This window comes from Uloborus diversus, chromosome 5 (assembly GCF_026930045.1).
Source record: "Uloborus diversus isolate 005 chromosome 5, Udiv.v.3.1, whole genome shotgun sequence".
In the NCBI taxonomy this organism is placed as follows: domain Eukaryota; kingdom Metazoa; phylum Arthropoda; class Arachnida; order Araneae; family Uloboridae; genus Uloborus; species Uloborus diversus.
Window position 1 is genome coordinate 98,507,878 of NC_072735.1, and position 21,884 is coordinate 98,529,761.

The 21,884-nt window shown below is 32.4% G+C and overlaps 1 protein-coding gene across 1 annotated transcript in view; it reads right to left on the reverse strand.

Moving 5' to 3' along the window:
- LOC129222533 (synembryn-A-like) overlaps positions 1-20,671 on the reverse strand; it is a 67,062-nt gene extending 46,391 nt beyond the window's left edge. Inside the window, exons 1-3 of the mRNA XM_054857046.1 lie at positions 20,551-20,671; positions 11,577-11,624; positions 865-1,075 (exon numbers count right to left, since the gene is read on the reverse strand). Of these exons, the coding sequence (XP_054713021.1) occupies positions 865-1,075; positions 11,577-11,624; positions 20,551-20,631 (340 nt within the window). The 5' untranslated portion in view covers positions 20,632-20,671. The remainder of the gene's footprint in view (positions 1-864; positions 1,076-11,576; positions 11,625-20,550) is intronic.
- Between the last annotated feature and the right edge of the window lie 1,213 nt (positions 20,672-21,884).

Sequence of the window (21,884 nt, forward strand, 5' to 3'; positions counted from 1 at the left end):
CTCAAAAGTTTATCCAGCAGAGCATTGCAAATTAAAAAACCAAAAATGCTTCCTCGAAATAAGGTAGAGCGGTCAAACTGAAAGGAAGAAAACAAACATTTCTTTTAATCACACATAACATTACAAGCAGAAAAATTATCATACAGCTCCTTTAAAAAGACTGCACTTAGGTAAATCATAGAAAGATTCAAAGTTCAATTATCAGATTAACTTAGAAAAGTAGCAGTACTAACAAAGCACAATGAGTTTTTTTTGTTTTCCTTTTGCAAACAAAGTAAACACATTTTTAAATTACATTAGAAAAATAAATTCTAAAAAAAAAATTAAAAAAACATCAATTTTCAATTTTTACTTTTTTGTTTAAAAAAAAAACAATAATAAAGAAGTTTGAAAAATTCATCAATTTTATTAACCACAAAAAGAGGCATCATAGGCAAGTGGCCAACTGCCGCTTGCTAATACAGAATGGGTGAAAAATAGCTGAAAATTGAATATTTTATTTATATCTCCTCAGTTAAAGTCATGTCTCTATCAATTAAAGCCATAAAAAGATAATACTAAGCAATCCATGATCCTCATAAAATTTCAATTCTTTTGATACCTGGTTCAACTCTTGACTCTTCCCTTCTTGAGGAGCTGGAATGTCATACGTACACACTACATACATAAATAGATATGGTTGCATTGAAATATATAAGATAGATAAAGAACAACTTTTAGAAATTGTAACATCAGTTAATTCATAATAATCCCCACATCTATAATGAAATATTGTTGCATAATTTAAAATGAAAAATTATTAAAAAAATCGTGTTTATAAGCCATTTTAAGGAAACTATGAATTCTAATCACTTCAATATTTACCTTTAGTGTCAGAAACTCTAGTACAATGATTAAGAATTTCTTCTTCTTCCGCAATTAGACCAGCTAAATTCACCAAAACTCCAATCATCTGTTTCGTGAAGAGTTCCTCAATTTGAGACTTCTCACGACTTAAGATTCGAATGGTTTCCAGACATATGGTTTGCCCAGTTTTGCAATTAGAAATCTGTTTGAATAGTAAAGTGACAAACCGCTACAAACAAAATCAAAGATAACAATTAGAATACAGTGTTAAAGCATAACAATAAAAAACAACTAATAAGTTATTTTGCACATCCTAAAACTTTGAATGTTTACAATAAAACAATTATAAAAAAAAGCATTTGATCAACAGTGAAGGCTATTTACACTTGTCGGATATAAAAATGGTAGAGAGTAGGGCTGGGAGATATACCAATATATCATCATATATCGATATATAACTATTACCACGGTAATGATATTTAGATTTCTATCCGTCCGATATATTGGTTGGAACGGAAATACGGAACAGAATTATGAAGAAATTGAAATACTGACTCAAAAATACCTAACTTTTTATAGCTCTGTATGATGGATGAGTGCTTGAAATTTCAAGAAATTAACTGCATTCTTCAATCAGTTTTTTTTTTTTTAAATTATAGTACAAGGGAAAATTAACAGGGCCGCCGAAGGACAAGGTGGAACCATTGTCAAATTGGTCTCTAGATCCCATCTCCCTAAAAAGTTTTCAAGAGCGGAGCCCTTCTAAGTACCCGCGCCCCTAGTTTCTGACAAGGCTGATATGGCCTTTCGTGGGCCCTGAAAAGTGAATACGTGTTGGTTAAAAAAGCATCTTAATGCAACAATTAAAAATTAACTAATGGAGGTATCAACACGGTTCATAATTCTAATTAAACGTAAACCATTGATATTATGCTGAATAAAAGGTTTGCGAAATATATTGAACAGAAATGTTTGTATTAAAAAAGAAATGAAAAACGAAAAAACCCAATGAGATTAAATAAAATACACCGCCAGCTAAATCATTTCCATCCGAACTGTCGTATCTCACTAAACGGAGCGCAACTCATAGCTGAATGAAAATAGCTTATTATCTTCAATAATAAGAGGGAAATTTTTTATTCTGTTTATAACACAAGGCACACTTGAAACGGTAATCCAATTTCAAGCGTTATCGCCAGCAACCCTGAAACTGAAACTTTTGAACTTCTTGCAGACATTACCATCAATGTGCTGACATAGTGTTTTTTGTGAAAGTTGTACGCATTAACGTTAATGCGATGACTTAGTGTTGTTTGTGAAAGTTGTACGCATTAACGAAGATGGAATTGAATTCTACTATGCACGGGCATGGGTTCTTTGTGAAAGTTCTAGGCATTTTCGGAAGAGTAACAAGTACCATGATTGAAAAAGCTAAGCTTGTTGATTGATGACATTTATTGGATGGTTTACCAAGATTCTCTAAGATCGTCGTATGAAAATAAAAAGTAAGTACAATTTTTAAGCATTTTTTTCCATTTACTACTGTAACATAAATGAATAGTATACATAATTCCTGGATTTTAAAAATTATGAAAAATTTCATTGAAATAAAAAAAAAGTCTTATATTTTATTTAAAAGTGCCAAAAAAAAAAGAAGTGTACTGCATTAATTTTGAAAATATTCTGATTTTTTCAAATTAAATAAATAAAAAAATAAATAAATAAATTTTTTAATTTTAATTTTTTTTCCCGAAAAAATTTAAGTTATATATCAAATTGCAGTGCATTTATAGCTGCATTTTTTAAAGATTTATTATTAGTATTTTACTTAATCTTACTCAACTAAAAAGTAAAAAGTCTTAAAGCAAAAGCTATTAAATGACTAAAAACAAACTATTTAAGACATCTATATGAAATATAGTTCAAAGTACATTCAAATTATTGAGACTGCTCAAATTGATAGATTTAAACAAAATACTGAATTGAATATTTAAAACTTTTTCATTGCAAAGCACTATTGTCATGCATTGATCTATACCATTGAGCACGCCCTCCTCCCCCCTCCAGGAATGTTTTGAATTAGAGAAATTCAGCAAAAATATGCAAAATGTAGAAGTTCTTAAAATGTTTTAGCTGAACTAATGCAAAATCTTAATAAAAACTAAACTGAAATTTATGCTTAGAACTTTTACAAGCAAACAAACAAAAAAAAAAAAGTTGTAACTTATAGCAGAGTTGTGAACTTAAAGAGATGAAAATTAGTACAATTTACATCTAAAAATTGAACAATTCATTTAAAATTCATAGTATGTTCTACAGAGAATTAAAATGCTCTCAAATGCTTTCTTGTAATATGCATCAGGACAAAATACATATATATTTTTTTTAATTCCCAAAAAACGAAAAAACATTTTAACTGAACACTCCTTTACTAAATAGTTTACTTTTAACAATTTAAAAAATTTGAGGTAGCAGATTATCCTTCCATGGGCAATATCAATTTTGTGGACAGAACAGAATGCAATATTCTGTTCTTTCATGGATCTAATTATGAATTGATAGTTCATCAAATAAGGTTCTAATAAGGCTTAGGAAAACTGTTTTAGCATCAACATAGTCATATTACACAGAATTAAATTACAATGAAATAGAACAGTACTTTTGATTCAGTGAGAAGCAAAGGGATGTAAGAGGACATTTTCAAGTTTTGAGTAAAATGCGTTTAAAGATAACATCCTAGGTAGGCTTTCATTGAATTTTTTTTCTAAATCATACTGCACAGTAGCATTTACCAGGGCTACTGGTACTATATCTTGCCCCAAGACATAGGAGAGGTTCCCCTACTATTTGTACTGGTTATCTCCAAATTTTTAATTTTGCCACTTGCATCCCTTTGCTTCTCACTGCCTCATTTAAGGCTGTTCTAAAGCTCGGCGCTTATGCTTTTAGACAAAGATATCTGTCAACCTGAGAAAAAGGAAAAGTGTAAAATAATACACAAGTAACGTAGAGAAATCTGAACTAGCGTGAAAGTCACACATATGCTTTATCAAACATTAATTACAACAAACAATAATGCCTTTCACAATAGTGCCATTATTACTAAGACACTAATGTTATCTAAACACTTATTATTATGTTAAGTTTAACAAATAGTTATATACATTGTAAAGTAATTGGCAAAAATATGTTGGAAAAGCCTTTTACTCCCCCCCTGCCTACAAAAAAAAAAAAAGCCAGTTTAATATTGTTAATTAAGAGGGCAGAATCAACTAGATTTCTTGTATTTTTTCTTATCAAAGAAAGCAATGATAAAAATTACTTTTTATTTTGATGGCTGTGACTTTATTACTCATGTTGTGACTATACAATTAGGCACAAAGTAAGTAAAAAGTAGATACACAAAATTAAAAGTATTATCTTAATAAAGGCAAATTTTGAATCCAGCAACTAGTTATAAAGTACGTATGAAAAACTTCCATGAAAATGCAGAATTTTGCTCATTTTTTTAAATATGTGTAAAGGTCCTTGTATTAATAAAAAGAACAGAAACATGTTTTGGGGTATCAATTGATTTTTTTATTGTATGTATCTCAAAAATGTTCAAGGCTTATTTTCTGAAAAAAAGAATTTCGTCTACTTATTTTCCCTGTTTCTGTTACAGAACTGTGAAGTAAACTATGCGATCCTTTTCTATTGATATGAGGAAATGGAAAGTTTTCTTTAACTTTAAAAGTGCAAATGAATAATACATTTTTTAAATTATTTTTTGGCATAATTAAAACTTAATATACTCCAAGTATTTTATCCCCAGGCATGAAAATGAATTGCTAAAAATGTTATGAATACTAATGTTCTCCATTAAAATAAAATTTAGAGCTGATTATGACTTAAAATATTCATTAAATTTTGGAACATTTAGAATTTAGATCAACTTATGGAAGCAAAACAAGACATCAACTGCTAACATCTAGAACACGGGAAAGCAAACATAAAAATTGTCAAATAATACTGCTTTTCTTCAATTCCAGCAGTAAGGGAAAAACAGTTTTACAAAAAAAAAAAAAAAATATGCATTTTTGTCCGTGAGCACATCAAAATACATATTTTTTCAAAAACTGATGCATAGACTTTTATACACATCATAGTAAGTTGCTAAAAAATCCAAAGGCAAGATTTTTTCGTAAGTAACTTTTTTTTTAAATTCAATTTAAAAACTGGTAACGGAAGGACATTTGTGCCACATGATTTTCATGCTATCATGTTCTCCCCAAAAGTTCAACTAAACTATAAAACGGAAAATTCTTCAAAAATTCGAGCACATACAGGAGTATTTACTCATTACAATTCCACCTCTAGTTTTAAAAAATAATTATTTTAAGCATATAAATTATGTATTTGTTAAGGGTAACGGAAGGACAGTAATGGAAGGACAAGAAGTCCAAAGCAATTAAACTTGGAAAATTTCAACTTACAAACATTTATTCAGTTAATACAGCAGTTGGAAACAATGCTATCTAATGCCTGAGCCATCTGTTACAATTCTGAATTCTTTAAATACTCAATAATTTTATCATAATCCATAGAACTTTTCTCAACAAACACGAAGACAATTCCCACATTATTATGCATTCTCAAACAAGTTATTTCTATTCCTTCATCTTCTATATGAAGTACCTGTCCAACATTACTTTTTGTTAATTTCTTTCCCTTCCATCCAACTAATAAAACTTGTCCAAACGTTAATGAATCCTTTGGCATATTCTTATGATTTGGTGTTTTGGATTCAGCAGTATCTTCATTTTTAACATTATTTATAACTGAGAGTCTGTTGACTTTGAAGTGAAATCTCATTCGATTTGCTAAAATACTTACTATATTCAATAACATAACTTGTTATATTATTCAAATAGTGCATATTTTGTGTGTCAGGATGAGAATGGATCCTTTTTTCTCCATCTTTTTGAAAGTTGATCTATGAATTTACTGATCTATTTGCAGTGCATTTAACGGTTAAATTAATGCTCTCAACAGTCCTTTCCTGTGACTTGTGGCAACAAATCTGAAAGCAGTTTCAATATCATAATGTTTCAATATAAATTTCAAGTTTTTAAGCATATATTTCTGCTTGAATTGGCTTGTCATATCACAAACATGTCATACCAAAATAATTTTCATATGCTTAGGAGTTTTTAAGTGTAGTTTTCAAGATTTTCGTCACACACAATTGAATAAAGTCACGAAACATTCAAAAAAAAAAGAAATAAAAGTTTATTTTTTAAATAAAAGCACACATAATTTTTGTAAAATACTACTTAAAAATGTTTTAAATGTGACTACTAACTTTAAACAACAGCTTCTTTTATACTAGCATTCTAAAATTTTACCCTGTATCAGCCCATAGTTAAATGTCCTTTCGTTACCATATTTTTTTTCCTTCTGCTACACCATTAAAAATTACACAAATCAACTATCCATTAAAATTATAACCAGGGGTGCCCACAGGGGGGATTATGGCGCAAGTTGCGCCATCAAAAATTTTTTTTGGGAGGGGGAATTTTTCAAATGTTTTTTTTTCTTTAAAACATGAAATTTTTGAATTTTGAAAAGAAAAAATATTTAAACTCATTCAATAAGAACGTCATTTCACGTACTCTTCAGAGCCGTCACCATAGCAACCCCCCCCCCACCATTTTTTTCAGAAGTGGGGCCGCCAATTTCATTTTAGCGATGGAACTAACGAAGAAAAGGGGAAATTCTTCGTTGTTTTAAAAAATTAAAATAGTAATAATAAAATGAACAATTGAAATAATAGTGACAAAAAGTATTTTTTCTGTCAAATTCGAATAGAAAATGTAATTTTAAAATACAATTTAGGAACATCCACGATTCTCTTTTATTAAGAGTGTCTATTAAGATAAGTAAAGACCGCTGAAATGTACGCTTCAAACATTTTTATTAACGCGAAAAAAGTATTCAGCACAGTACACTCTTCACTAAGCCGCAGAGTGGGTATGTCTGCCTAGTCGAAAACTAGGGGCTCGGCTCAAATTAAAGTATTATGCATAGAGTAAAATTAGCATAATGGGAGGGAGGACCGGCGACAAAATTAACATGGCGCACGCCTTGTCTCTCGGCGGCCCTGGTTATACAAAACCATACTTCATGGTTCTTCAGTTTAAAAAAAAATACATAAATAAATGGGACATCTTCATTAGGACAGACCAAAGGATAGGGGTCGCCGAAACATTCTTTTCTTTTTTTTGATGAAAAATGGTGTCCTGAAAATCATTGCTAAGAGGAGAAAAATGTATGGATCACCGAAATAAAGTTGAAATAGAGAGAGAGAGAGAGAAAACCAGTTAAATGCAAATAGAGATTCAAAGTATTTTAATGAATACTCACAACAAAAGTTCAAAATGTTTGAATGTAAAAATCGTAAGTAAATCAAAGCTTGATCAAGAGATGCAGGTGGCATATTTAAAATAAAATGAAGTGGAACAGAGACCTAAGGTATCACAGAAAATTACCACATCCATTCAAGATGTTAAGTCCTTTTTCCAAGGTCGCGAACGCTTGTATTGCAAGAAAACAAAAATATTAGGTGGGAAATTGAAAACTTTATTATGGAAAATCCAAGCAAATAATCGTGTTTGGCAAAGGAAAATTGGAAGAAAAATATTACCACAATATGTTTATCAATAGTTAAAATTTAAAATGAAGATAGAAGGGACGTAGCCAAACTGAAAGGAAGAGTGGGGAACTCCAAACCCTTCTTTTTACGTCCCAAAAGCTGGTCTGGAAATGAGTTTTTAAAATTTAGGTTTTGAAAAAATCCCGGGAAAACGTTCTCAAAATCCATTCCCTGACCAAACATCATTGAAGATGATCTACACATGAGTATTTAGGACTGCAATTTCGAAGAACCGTGAGAGTGCTCCCAACATAACCTCCGAGAAACGCCCTCTCAATTAATCATTCATCATCATTCAAGATTGATTAAATTTCGTCTTTTGGACTTTAATTAAAAAAAAAACTCCCTGAGGTGTCCCGAAACTGTCGTTCTCCAAATATTACCGATATCATCAAAAATTTCATTGTTAAGGCTTCAATTCGGAAAATTTTTCGGGGGAGATATCCAAAACCTTCTACCCCTCTAAAAGCATTTAAGAGCGTCTACGATTGCGTTAACTGAATTTCAATTTTGAAAATTTGCCAGGGGAGGACTCCAAATCTCTCCACCCATTAACCGTACGGAAATTCTTCTAAAACTGCGGTTTCAACCAATCAAAATTTTTTTGAGAGAATGCCCCCTCCCCCCCCCCCCTTCTCTCTCTCTCTCGCCAACATCATCGAAAAATGTCCTAAATATTGCTTTTAGTGCTTCAATAACAAAACATTTCTGGTTGCGAGCCCCTTCGAAATTCCCCCCCCCCCCCTCATTAAAGATTGGCTTGGATTACGTTTTCGGAGCTTTAATTTCAAGAAACTGGCGATGCACTAAATTTTAACAAAACAAAAGTCTACAATCACGTTTTTAAGACTTCAAAATTTAAAAAAATTTGGGAGGGGGTGCCGCATCTCTCTTTTCCTTAATATCTCCATAGAGCGTCTAAAACTGCATTTTTCGAGCTACAATTTTCAAAATTTTCCCGGGGGAGAGCCCCTGAACCCCCCTTTACGTGCCACAATTAGAAATAATTCACAATTGGAAATGCGTGATTGAAGTTTGCATTTCCAAAAATTATAGAACGATGACTTCAAGTCTCTTCCTCCCTCAACATCACCACAGATCGTCTAAAATTGTGTTTCTCAAATAACAATCTTAAAAATTCCCGGGGGAGAGCCTCCGGACCCCCACTTCTGAACATAATTAAATATAACGCACAATTGTGTTTTGAACTTCAAAATTTGGAAAAAATATCGGGAGAGGATATTCTGGACCTCCTCTCCCCTTCCTCCCAAATTTAAAATATAGTCTAAAACTGCGTTTTTATGTCTTCAATTTCGAAATGAGTTAAGAAGGTAGCCCTTCGACACACCCTAATTCTGACTGATTATTGTCCTTACGATTAAATTTATATTACTAATACTAAGGTCTACTAATATGACTATCCCTGCTAAACCGGAAGTCAAATCTTCTCTCTCTCTCTCTGCATGTTGGAACATGCGTTTGAAACAATTAAGGTGCCGCCAAAAGCGTACCCCCCCCCCCTAGTTTTTTGACCTAGCGACGGCCCTGGTACTCTTTCCAAAATTTAATGACCGTGTGTCTTTTTCAATGAAGGAAACACATCAAAGACGGCATAGAGTTGGTGTCGGTTTCAAAGCTGGATCAGACGATTTGATTTCTTATCAATTTTTTATAAATTTTCTGGAAGTAGCACAATTTTGCATGATGAATACGTGTAACAATGATGAGAGGGAGGGAGGTCAAAAATGTTTTATTGTTTGAAATAATTCTGACCAGTATGCTCTAAAATAATTGATTCATTTGCACCTTGACAATCGTTAAGCACTAATTTTGAAGTTTGCGAATAACATATATTTTATCCCTCCAATCGACAATTAATATATTTTCTTTATTAGCTATCTTAAGTTTATGAAGAATTTTTTCAGTGATGTTGGTTTTCGCAGATGTAAGTAGAACAGTCTGTTCTTAAGGTGTTTAAAATATTTTTCATAAATCATATTTATACTTTCTTCTATATCTGATATGTATAGGAGGATATTTGATTCGTTAAAATTCTCGAGTTCTGATTTTCGATGTGTGCTGAATAGCTGAATTTATTTTTGAGGATTTTTGGAAAATATCTGTCACGGTGAGTGCGATCCATCTTTTTTGGTTATGCGACTTCAATTTTGGAAAACTTCCAGGAGAGCGCCCCCACTGTAACGCCAGAATAACACCCTCTTTATCATCAAGAGTAATATAAAACTGCATTTCTAGTACTGCAATTTTGATAAATTTATAGGAGAGAGCCCGTGATTCCTCCCTCTTTCCTTAACACGATCAAAGACAAACCTAGAATTGAGTTTTTGGAATATCAATTTCAAAAAATTGCCGGGAGAATGGCACCGAAATTCACGTTCCACTAACATTACCAAGATCTATCAAAACGGCGTTTTTAAAGCTACAAGTTCGAAAATTTAAGTAGAGCACTCCCCCTCCCATTCTTGTCAACATTATTAAAAAATCGTCTTAAATTCGGTTTTCAGGCCTTTAATTTCGAGAAAATTCCGGGGAGCTTCCGAAAACTCTTTTTCTTAACGTCACAAAGGTCGGCTACAATAGCGATTTTAGAGCTTCAATTTCAGAAAACTGCTTTTCCCTCATCCATAGATAGCATTTTTAAGACTTCAATTTTGAAAATGTTACAGGGGCGAGCACTAGGATCTCTTCTTTTCCTAACATCCACACTTCCCACAGATAGTCTAAAATTGTGTTTTTAGAACTACAATTTTTAAAACAAAGGAGAGCTCTCCTTAACACAATGTTAGACTATCTACAATTGCGCTTTTCAATATTGAAAAATTACCAGTAAGGGGCCGCCAAACCTTTAATCCCCCTAACATCACCAGAGATTGTCTAAAACTGCGGTTTTAAAACTACAATTTCTACAGTTTTCCGGGGGAGAACCCCCCGGACCTCTTATTTAAGTGACAATAAATTTCCGATTCAATACTCATAATGTACATCTAGTAATGACTCCATCCCAAGCCAGAAAATTGAATCCACTCTCCCTGTAATTAGTCAGACGTTTGAAAAAAAAAAAAAAGGTATAGCAAAATTCAAGGGTACCCAAAACTTGTTTACTGAAGGTCCACGTTGTAAAATTTGGAAAGGCAAGGCGGGTCAACAATCCAACATTATTCCAGTTCAAATGGTATTTCTTAGCGCTCCCCCCTCCCCCCATGAATTTGACTAGAAATTAAACACTCTAAAAACTGTTATGTTTAACCCGATTCAACAGCGAGAAAATTTTTTTTTGGAGAGGAGGGGGATTTGCGCCATTGAGTTTGGGGGGGATGGGCACCCCTGATTATAACTATGCCTCCTTGACGAGGGGCATAATTCTGCTTTGCATAAAAAAACATTAGTTTCTATACCCAATAGGTTCTTCGTGAACTAATTGAGATGTAATATTTTGGTATCGGAAGGACATCCAATTGTCACCTTAGTAATGGACCTATTTCATGGTCGAAAAAAAAAAGAAATTTTAAATTTCTCCCCAAAAAGTTTAACTAGAGATTCAAAAGATAAAAGTTAACCTAAATATTATATGCTGACAACAAGTTTATTGAAATTACAGTATGTAACAAAAAAGATTTTTTTTGCTCTGTAAAAACACAAAGAGAAAACTTGATTTTGTCCTTGATTTTCTGGAAGTCATCAAACTATTTGGTAAAAAAAGGTTAAGATTCAAGAAGTTCAGTTATTTCTGAAGAGAATGGTATATGGCAAGTGACAGAATATTAAGTTTTAAAACTCAAGTGACACGCCGCCTTTTTCCTGGAATTCATCTTTTTTATCTATCTCATAAAAAATTATGATCTCCTCCACATATAAAGCATGGAGGGGAGTTTCTTTTTGTATAAAAATTTAATCTTAGCCCTTCATTTAAGCGAAAGTAAAAAATTTTACCCTTACACTTTCAGGAAATCAAGAACTAGAAAAACAACAACAAAAAAAAGTTAGTTTCATACATTCATACAAGTAAATAACATACTTTTTTCAACTGGACACCCAACTCAGGAAACGAAAAAGACTGAGCATGCTGAAAAAATTGGGACAACAATCAATGATAATTAAAAGGTAAAAACATACATTTACAACAGAAACATAAATATGATCTATGTATATAAATACACACAAATTCATTACGAAAAGTTTGAAAACCATATGATAGTTATTATTTTAGAAGAATTACAATTGGCAACAATTTGTAGCAATATTGAATTCAAAAAACTAGAGAGACATTTCACGTTTTTGACTTATATACTAGTAGGGGGAATCTGGTTTGTTGGACCATGGGGCACATTAGACCTTTCTCAATAGTTTTAATACTATTTATCTTTGTGAATAAAATATGACAACGTATATAAAGTACAAATTCAAAATGAAAAAAGGTTAAAAAACCAGCAAACAGCTGTTTCGGCACTCTAAAATACAAGTGCTATCATCAGTGCAAATAAAAACGAAGACAGGTTCAACCCGACTAAAACACAGTCGAGGCGAACATTGGAATGAGAGACGAGTTGTAAAAGATATATATATGAGAGCAGTACCGGAAACGATGACGTCAGGGTTACGTCAGAACTACAGAGGACAGTTGCACTCAGGAGAAAACACCCTGTTCAGAACCTTGACAAATGGGGCATTTATAGTGTTTCCTGCCAGTGCAAATTGGCCTACATTGGGCAGACTCGACGATCCCTCAAATTCCGGATAAATGAACACGAAAACTACGTCAAAAAACAGGATCTCAAACGCTCCTCTATTGCTCAACATTGTTGGTCTTGTGGCCATAATTTTATTTTTTCTTCCGCCAAAGTTATTCACGTGTGTTCGTCCATTCATGATTTAGATTTTTGGGAGTCATATTACATATGGAAAAATGCTAATTTAATCGTCAATGATTTGTCTAGCACTCCCCCTTTTCCTAATGTTTGGAAGTCTGTTATTTGATTGATTTATTTTTTGTGCGTGATGTTTTCTCCTGAGTGCAACTGTCCTCTGTAGTTCTGACGTAATCCTGACGTCATCGTTTCCGGTACTGCTCTCATATATATATCTTTTACAACTCGTCTCTCATTCCAATGTTCGCCTCGACTGTGTTTTAGTCGGGTTGAACCTGTCTTCGTTTTTATTTGCACTGATGATGGCACTTGTATTTTAGAGTGCCGAAACAGCTGTTTGCTGGTTTTTTAACCTTTTTTCATTTTGAATTTGTACTTTATATACGTTGTCATATTTTATTCACTATGCAGTACAAAGTTTTCGACTACTTTTTATGTACTATTTATCTTTTTTATTTTAACTTAAGATCAACAAATAACACCTATAGTCCTAAAAATCCCAGTGAAATCATGTGGTAGTTATATTGAAAAAATTTTATTTCAGAAACATATTTCATCGTTGTATTGGCAGTGCAGAGTAACTTTCATAAGTTCGCAACTTTATTTTTTAAAATGATTTTCATGAAGAATAGGGTAATAAATTGAATTTCTATTCAAGAGTAAGTTCTTTTTGTTCATAATTATTTGTAGTTTATTATTTATTTATTTTTTTACAAAAAAAAGGCATTTTTTCAGAACTGAAACCAGAGTAGGTTGGTCCACTTTTAGAAAACCAAACCAAAAGCAAAAACTAAGAAGAATTAAAATAGCAATATTCTAGCATTAGCAGGTTGATGAAGACCCAAGTTGTGTTGATTCTTACGAAAATGTAAATGGCATAAAATGCACAAAAGTAGAAAAGGCTGGGCAATTTAAGTGGTTTATTTAGGGAAATTCCCTAGTGTCAGCCTTAAATCATGAAGAAAAATGTCTCAGTTTTAATTCTAATTATCAAACATTAACTGATCTAAAATGATTAAATTGATTATAAAATACTTGCTACATCACAATGAATAAAAATCATGTTAGTTTTTAAAATTTCTACAAATTTCTTTTTTATCAACTAACATCACCAAAGACAGTCTAAAATTGCATTTTTAAAGCTACAAGTTTCAAAATTGAGAAATTTGATTAGGAAACCAAATCAATCAAATTGATGAGATTTTTTTTCCTCTTGTGTCCTCCAACCTCCCCTTAAAAATCATTTTCTAGTTGCGCCACTGTTGTGGGTTGTGTTGTAGGTATGTGCGCGCATGCATCGTTATAAGATTTGTTTTATTTTTATTCAAAAAAATGTTTTATACTATTGTTACACAGAAATTTTTACTTGTTTTAAATTACTGTCCATGTCGTTTTAAAGAGAAAAATAGTAGATTAATATTGCTTTTTAAAATTTATTTATTTATTTTGAAAAGCCAGGGGGTGAAAGTGCCTCCCTTACAGCATCTTAGCGGTGCTGCAAGGGAGGCGTACTGCAGTGCCGGAAAGCGTATTAGGTATAAAAGTGAGATTAATAATTTTCGTGATACATTTTGCAGCTTTTCCCAATCTGATTAATTAAATTTTATTTTGAAAGTTAGGGATTAAAAGTGCACCACTCTGCCAGCAATTATGGACATAAACCATAAGATTAATGAAATACACCGCCAGCTAAGATTAATATCTTTTGGGATTTACTTGATAGTTTAGGTATTTTGTAGCTTGTCCCTTGTTTGAAATGAATTTCATTTTATTTATTCAACACAAATAATTATTTAAAAAAAGTTTAAATATTTAAAAAATATTTTTTTAAAAAGTCATCTTTTTTTCTTCAAAAACTGGGGGGGAGGGGGGGGGGTTGCAAGTGCATCTGTCCCCCTCACATTTTCAAGGCACGAGCCGCCACTGGTTGGAACTATGCGTTATGACAACTCAGTCATTGATGTTTACTGTACCATGATCTGCAGATTCATCGATCTCAGAATTATCAGATAATTGACTAAGAAGAATTTTAGGGGTTAAACCCCTCCCATTGAAGAAAAATCAATGAATCATTAAACCATTTTCCAAAATGTATTTTAAGTTTTAATTAATTTTAGTGTTAATACTTTGATACAGTATTCGCCCTCTGATATTTAACCATTTTTAAGAATTAACATTTTAATCAATTGTAGCTTTCCCAAGCACCTTCGACCTTTGCTACTAAATGCTTGAAAAAATTAACAGGAGGAATGGCTGAAGAGTCCAGCAAATGCTGTGAGCAAGTAGGGGAAAATTATTTAAAAGAATATTAGACAATGACGTTGCGAAAAAAAAAAAAAAAAAAAACGGAACAAATCTGATATACCCCCCTCTTGGCGACTTTTTCCTGTTGGCGCCAAAAAAGCGTCGCCAAGAAAACTATGTATGACGTCATATGTCATACATCGTTCCTAGCGATGCTTTTTTAGCGCCAACAGGAAAAATTCAAATTATGTCATTAATTATTTAATGAAATTAATGCATTAATTTTTTTCCGTTGTTTCTCCCGGATACGAGCCCTCGGTCTCATAGTACTTTCGTAATGAGACCTCGGCTCGCCGGCCCTGCCTCGGTCTCATTACGAAAGTACTATGAGACCTCGGGCTCGCCAGGACCTCGCTGCCGCTCGGTCCGTTATCCCTCCGACTTTTAATATACATCACAGTCGGATATAAGTCACAGATCTCCTCCGTTCAGTATACAATAAAGTCACAGATTTTATGTGAAATTAACACCATTTTTGTGCTACAAAAATGCCAACCAGACCAAAATACAAACTACCAGAAACACACTAAAAACACAATAATTCAAAATATGTTCACTTACCTTTTTTACTTTTCTTTTACTTCCTCACGTGAGGCAGTGCACATATGTTCCGCTCTTAGGGAAATTATCCCATTTTTTATTATCATTACTTTACAAAAATATTTAAATTATGTTTGTTTTGACAAAAAAAATTCCAAAAAAAAACAACCTTATTTTACTTGTATTTTGTACTCCACCCAATTAATTTCGCGAATTATTTCCAAAAACTTTACAAACATATCCTCATTTTTGTATTCACAATTTTTTTTGTATAAATAATAAGCTAAATAAAATTTAAAATCCCCTAATCTATTATATGTTGGTAGAGTACTTTTAACGTGTCTCCATGTGGATTCAATTGTGTTAGTGTGACATTTAGTTTCTGGATCTACAAAATTAAGTTTATGGTTGACTGTTAAATGCTCATACCCCTCCTCCCCCAATGTATCATATGCCCTCCAACAATCGGAGTGCACCGTCGTGCCTGGTAGTATCCACTGCTTAATTGCCAAAAATAGAGTTTCCCTACCCCTATCCCCAACAGCAACCAAAAAAGTTTTCCCCGAACCCCGTTCAACCCCCCCAAAAACCCATTGTCCCTCAACTGCATGTCCCCGATTATATTTTCTTTTCCCAAATTTAGATTGATCAACTTCAATAACTTTCCCAACCCCCCCCCTATTTGTTCGGATTTTAATTCAATGTAATTTAATATTTCTTCATTAATATAATTTCGCCAATCGGCTAAAGTTTGTGATGAAAAAAAATATTGACTTTCAATATCAGCAGTTTTGGTCCCAATTAAAATCTCATATGTTATCAAAAAAATCTCCTCTATTTTCAACTTGCTAGAACTAAACCATGACCCACTCCTGATCGTTGCTTCTTTTCCACAAACAACACCCCCAATAACCTTTCTACAAAAAAAAATTAACCCATCTGAACATTTTTTAGTTTTTTTAATTTTCATAACAGAATTACATCTAGAACATAACATTTCATTCTTAAGTAAACCAATTTCCCTTAAAAATTCTAAAAAAACCTCTTTTTTTTCAATTAGTTTAAATATAAAAAATCTATTTAGGACTCCGGTATGTCCAAACGTTGGACGACCTGACGAAAAAGAAAAAGAAGATTCATTCAAAAATTTCAATTGATACTTTTGGACAACATCACAAACCGAACTCATAATTAAAATAGAAAATTCAACTAAATTAACATTAAAAAACAACAAGAAAAAGAATACTCTAAAATAAAGTTTGAATTGAAACTTTATTTTAGAGTATTCAACTTAAAATCTCCCTAAGAGCGGAACATATGAGCACCTACCTCCTACCACACAGACACGTGCAAAAAGACAGACTCCGAGAAACTACTTTCCAGCGTTCAAGTTGCAAAACCAGGGTTGCCAAGTTATCGCCTTATTGGCGATTTTCGTATCGAGCGAAAAATTAAAATCTCGCCAAGAGGGGGGTATATCAGAGGAGAGCCAAAAAAATTTATGATCAAGGAAAATGGTTACTTTGCTTACTATTAGGTTTTGTTTATTGTATGCCTTTAGTGTTGGATGAATTAGTCGTTTCACACATTAGAAGAGTGTTTCTATGCAAAACCGCAATTTTTTGCTATAAAATTTTTATTTTCATTAAATTCCTGTTCAATATTATTTGATGGAAAAACAAAAGAAAAAATAAATAAACCTGCATTAGGTGGCATAAAAGGAATGTGTTTGCCTTTTTTTTTCAGATTTACAAAATGTTGAACAGTACAAATAAGATTTTATTTTTAAAAAAACCCACAAAACGTTAAAAAAAGTCTAGTTATCGCACTAAAATGAACTATTCAACATGCATAATTAGTTTTCCTTTGACAACCTAAGTTATAAAGGGGAAAGTTTCAACTAGGGATGCACCGGATAGTGATTTTGCCGGATACTGGATATTCGATGCTCTTTACCTGCCGGATTCGGATATCTGGCATTTCGATTGCATTGCATGTTCGCATATTTTTCTGCAACGCCGTTTCAAAACAATAAATCAAACTTGTTCCACATATCATTTCTTTAAAAACATGTTAAGTACATTCAAATGTACTTTTTTAGAGCCTCTATATTTTAATTTAGGAATTGTGCTATATATAAAATGAAACATTAAAATATTGTTTTATTTCGACAGATTTTTTCGAAAGAGACAAACTTTCGGCAAAAATTAATTCTGTATGTAATGTACACATGGTTTTAACTTTTAATTATTCATAGTTGAAATATTAAAGGTCGTATAATGAGTCGTATTTGTTATTAGATTTGCATGACGTGTAGAAATTTTTTCAAACTTCATCATAAAGTAATACATTTTCTTGTTTCAAAATTAGAAATAACAAAAAATAAAACTTTGCTTTGAAATCATTTTTATTACAGATAATACACGTGTAAAATTTTTCTAACATACAAGTTAAAAAAGAAAATATTAAAACAGGCCCAGTTTGACTCAAAAAATAAGTAAATAAACTTAAATAATCAACTTAAAATTTTACTTTAATTCCAGAAATAAAGGTACATTTTCTCTAAAGATGCAAATTAGCATCTGAAATACAGGGGTGCCCCCCTAAGAGCAAGGGACCACCACTAAAAACCATAAATACCCCCCCCAAAAAAAAGAGAAAATACCCCCCCCCCCTAGGTGGGCAACCCAGTTAACAAATTAATAAACTTATGCTAAAATAATCAACTGAAAATTTTACTTTAATTCCAGAAAATTAACGATTCACATTATTAAAAAATGCAAATTAATATCTTAAATATTAAAAGTCGTTCTCAACATGTTAACAATTTTTTTTAAAAATAAATAAAATTATACTTAAATAATCAACTGAAAATTTCACTTTAATTTCAGAAAATAAAGATTCACATTCGTAAATGATGCAAATCAACATTTTAAACAAACTATTAAGAGTCGAGTGTTAAACACGTTCACGCTTTTAAAAATAAATTAATAAACCAATTCTTAAATAATCAACTTGAAATTTTACTAAATTCCAAAAAATAAAGTTACACATTCTTAATGATGCAAATTAACATCTTATATATAATATTTAAAAATATGCTAAACATGTTCAATCTTTCTTAAATGAAATTTATAAATTTATATTTGAACAATAAACTTAAATTTTACTTTAATTCTAGAAAAAATAAAAATACACATTCTTAAAAAATACAAATTAAATTCTTAAATATATTATTAAAAATTATACTATACAATTAAAAAATTAGAAAGAAGAAAATGAAGCAATAACTTATAGCTGTTATTTCTCACTGCTATATTCACTGTCTATTTTAAATGCTAAATATCAGTTGAAAGTCTTAGTTAAAATAATTATTCTGGTAAAAGCAATTATTACTTTAGTCAACATTCTAAAATTTCCAATGGACTCAAGTTAAGATCGGCGTTGAATATGACAGTTAGAATTATGCTCCATTTCATGCAATATACACTTAAGAATCTTTATTTATCAATGCAGGGGAATATTTTAGATTTTTCATTACAAACAGAAGTTTTTCTGCATTATTCGGTGATAATCGGTTTCTGTTTTCTGTATAAATTATTTTAGCTACACTAAATAATATATAGTTAAGAAATGGTTCAAAATAGTGTGAGAGGTGTTTACATATGCCTAAAATTTTTTAGCGTTTCTAAAAATCCGAATTCATACATTTTTCTACTACGCTAAATTTTATCTTACGCGAGAGGAGTAGTGGAATGCATTCCTCCCGCAAGTCGGAACTTGACTGTATTTTAATTTTCAACACGGCCGCTCCTCCAACTTCAAGCGTTTTGATATGAACCATTTCAAGGTCGACTTTTCATTTCAGCATGTTAAAGCAGAGAGAGTGAGAGAGGGAGGGAGAAATTATTGGCAACATACCGTTCAGCAGATTCCCGAATGAGAGGGGGGGGGGGACACACGGGGGAATGCCAGAAGCTAGGTTTGAAGATAAATGATCGTTTTTGAAGCAGCAATTAAAAGAGAAAGCATCATTGAAAAGTTTATGAAACTGTGAAAGCTTTAACTGGAATTTTTGCAAAAGTAAATTCAAAATTAAACCCTCATTTCGTACCGGATAACCCCACATCAACCGCGGATATCTCTCACATTTTTACTGGATAACTGCCCGGATATCCTGCAAAAAACTGTCGAATATCCAGATCCGGAGTGGTTTGCCGGATCAGATACCTCATAGTTCCGGATAGTTAAAAAATCAGCCGGATAGGCCGGATACTGGATAGTTACCGGATATCCGGTGCATCCCTACTTTCAACCCCTCCCTTTATGAAATTCTGGGCACGGGCCTGTGCTCTAGCTCTCCCAATATTTTCAAAAATATTGTTTCATTATTATTTAGCTTTCCAACTCAATTGTACAAAATTGGAAACCCCTGTTTTAGACCATATGAAAAATTGTTCAAATACAACTAATTAAAATGAATCATTGTAATCAAATTTTAATAATCCCTTACACTTAAAGATCAAAAATTAAAATAGCTGGCAACGTTTGAATTTCATTCCTCAATTTTAATAACAGAATTATTCCTCATTTACTGAGGGGACCACCATGATAGCAGGATGTCACTTGAATATAGATTATAATTTTGAAATGACATTTTAACAATTTGTATTTGCATGTAAGGTAAATGCATGCAAGATTCTTTATTTATGACGTGTAACATGTTACCATAAATCATAGTTTTATCAAATCATAAATCAGGAAAAAAAAAATTAATCATTTATGCAGAATTGCAGATAAACATAAACCAAATTGGTTATTTGCTATAAAAATAATTATTATTATCATTTATTGCGTTTGGAATAATTTAATTTTTTATTTATTTCAAATTAATAATAATAATACTTAATGTTGATAAATTTAATGAAAATGCATTTACATTTCGCAAAATCGAAAAACTCTTTGTTTTAAATTGGCATGAAATTCAATGCTACAGTTCAAAAAAAAAATAGTCGAACATTCGGTAGTCGGCAAAATATGGTATATTCGGTGCATCTCTAAAATATACATATAAAATCATTTTATTTCGATAATTAAACAGTTAAGTTTTGTAATATGTATGCAAGAAGAGAGAGAGAGAGAAAAAAAAAGGAGCATTGAAATTTTTGGGTTGGATTTTGAACCCTTTATATTGCTCAACTTGACATTTGAAATTTGGTCAATACGTACCATGTACATATTTACCACAAGCGTTTAGACAATATTAAACAAAATACGTACTTTTTTGTTGAACTCCACTAATGCTTCATTTACGTCATTTTCTGAACATGTTTCCAATTTCTTTAAAATTGTTTCATCCATGTCAAAAGAGAAGAATTTCTGCTTGTTTACGAAAAAAAATTCATTAAATGACAGACGGACATTTTCTAATCCCACTACATTACATTACGTGCTAATGTGTTAAAATCGATGAGAGGCACAGATTTTTGGCTTCTCCTTTTCAACCCCCGTGCTTGCGTTCGTTTATCTACCGCTAGCTACCGGTTGAGATTGGCGACGTAGCCCGCGGAGTTCCGATTCTTCGGTGCCCTTTTGTGGTTAAGATACTAAAGTCCCTATACGGAGTCTCAAGTTAATACTCTTACAAATACAAAAGTGACGACAGCAACAGGCTCTGGGCCCATCTAGGCTGGTCCTAGTCAATTTACAATCCCCAGTGAAGATCAATGGTCCTCTTAAAACTATCTACTGCTCAACCTACTACTCTGCTTCATTACCACATATTCTGGTAAGTTGCTCCAAGGTTCCACTACCCTGCTAAAATAATGATTTTTCCTAATATCCATGTTAGCCTGAGATTTAAATAGCTTAAAGCAATGACCCCTTGTCCTGTTTTCAGTGCTAAACTTTAGCCCCGTAACATCTTTCATTTCATTAAATTTAAACAACTGAATCATGTCCCCCCGGTCTCTTCTTTGCGTAAGACTGTAAATTTTTAACATTCTAAGCCTTGAATCGTAGTCTAAATGAGAACGTCCATTTATTAGCCTTGTAGCCCGCCTTTGAACTCTTTCCAATACATTAATATCTTTTTTAAGATAAGAAGACCAAAAGTGAACAGCATACTCCAAATGAGGTCTTACCAAACTTCTATATAAGGGCAGACGAACTTCTTTAGATCTGTTTGAAAATAGGATCTATTGATAAACCCAAGAATCTTATTGGCTTTGTTACTAGCTATGCTGCACTGTTGACTAAACTTTGAATACTGACTTATTAAGATGCCCAGATCAATAATTTTTTCTGCCTGACCTAATGACTGCATAGGCGTCGGAACCGGGGGAGCTGGGGGAGCTTGAGCTCCCCCTGGAATATATCAAACCGGCTCAGCTCCCCCGGAAAATTCCAGCACTGCAGCTTATTGCCATACATTGATTTCCTCAAACCTGATTTCAAAAATGTGATCTGCCTTTTCCAGGAATTTCGGAATTTCCACCCAATAAGCAACAAAAGCAGGGGGCAGACGGAGTGGTCAGTGCACTAGAATTCACCTTCACCCTTTTTTTACTGTTAAAACATCTCTTGATTCCAGAAATGCGGAAAAGTGAGCTCTA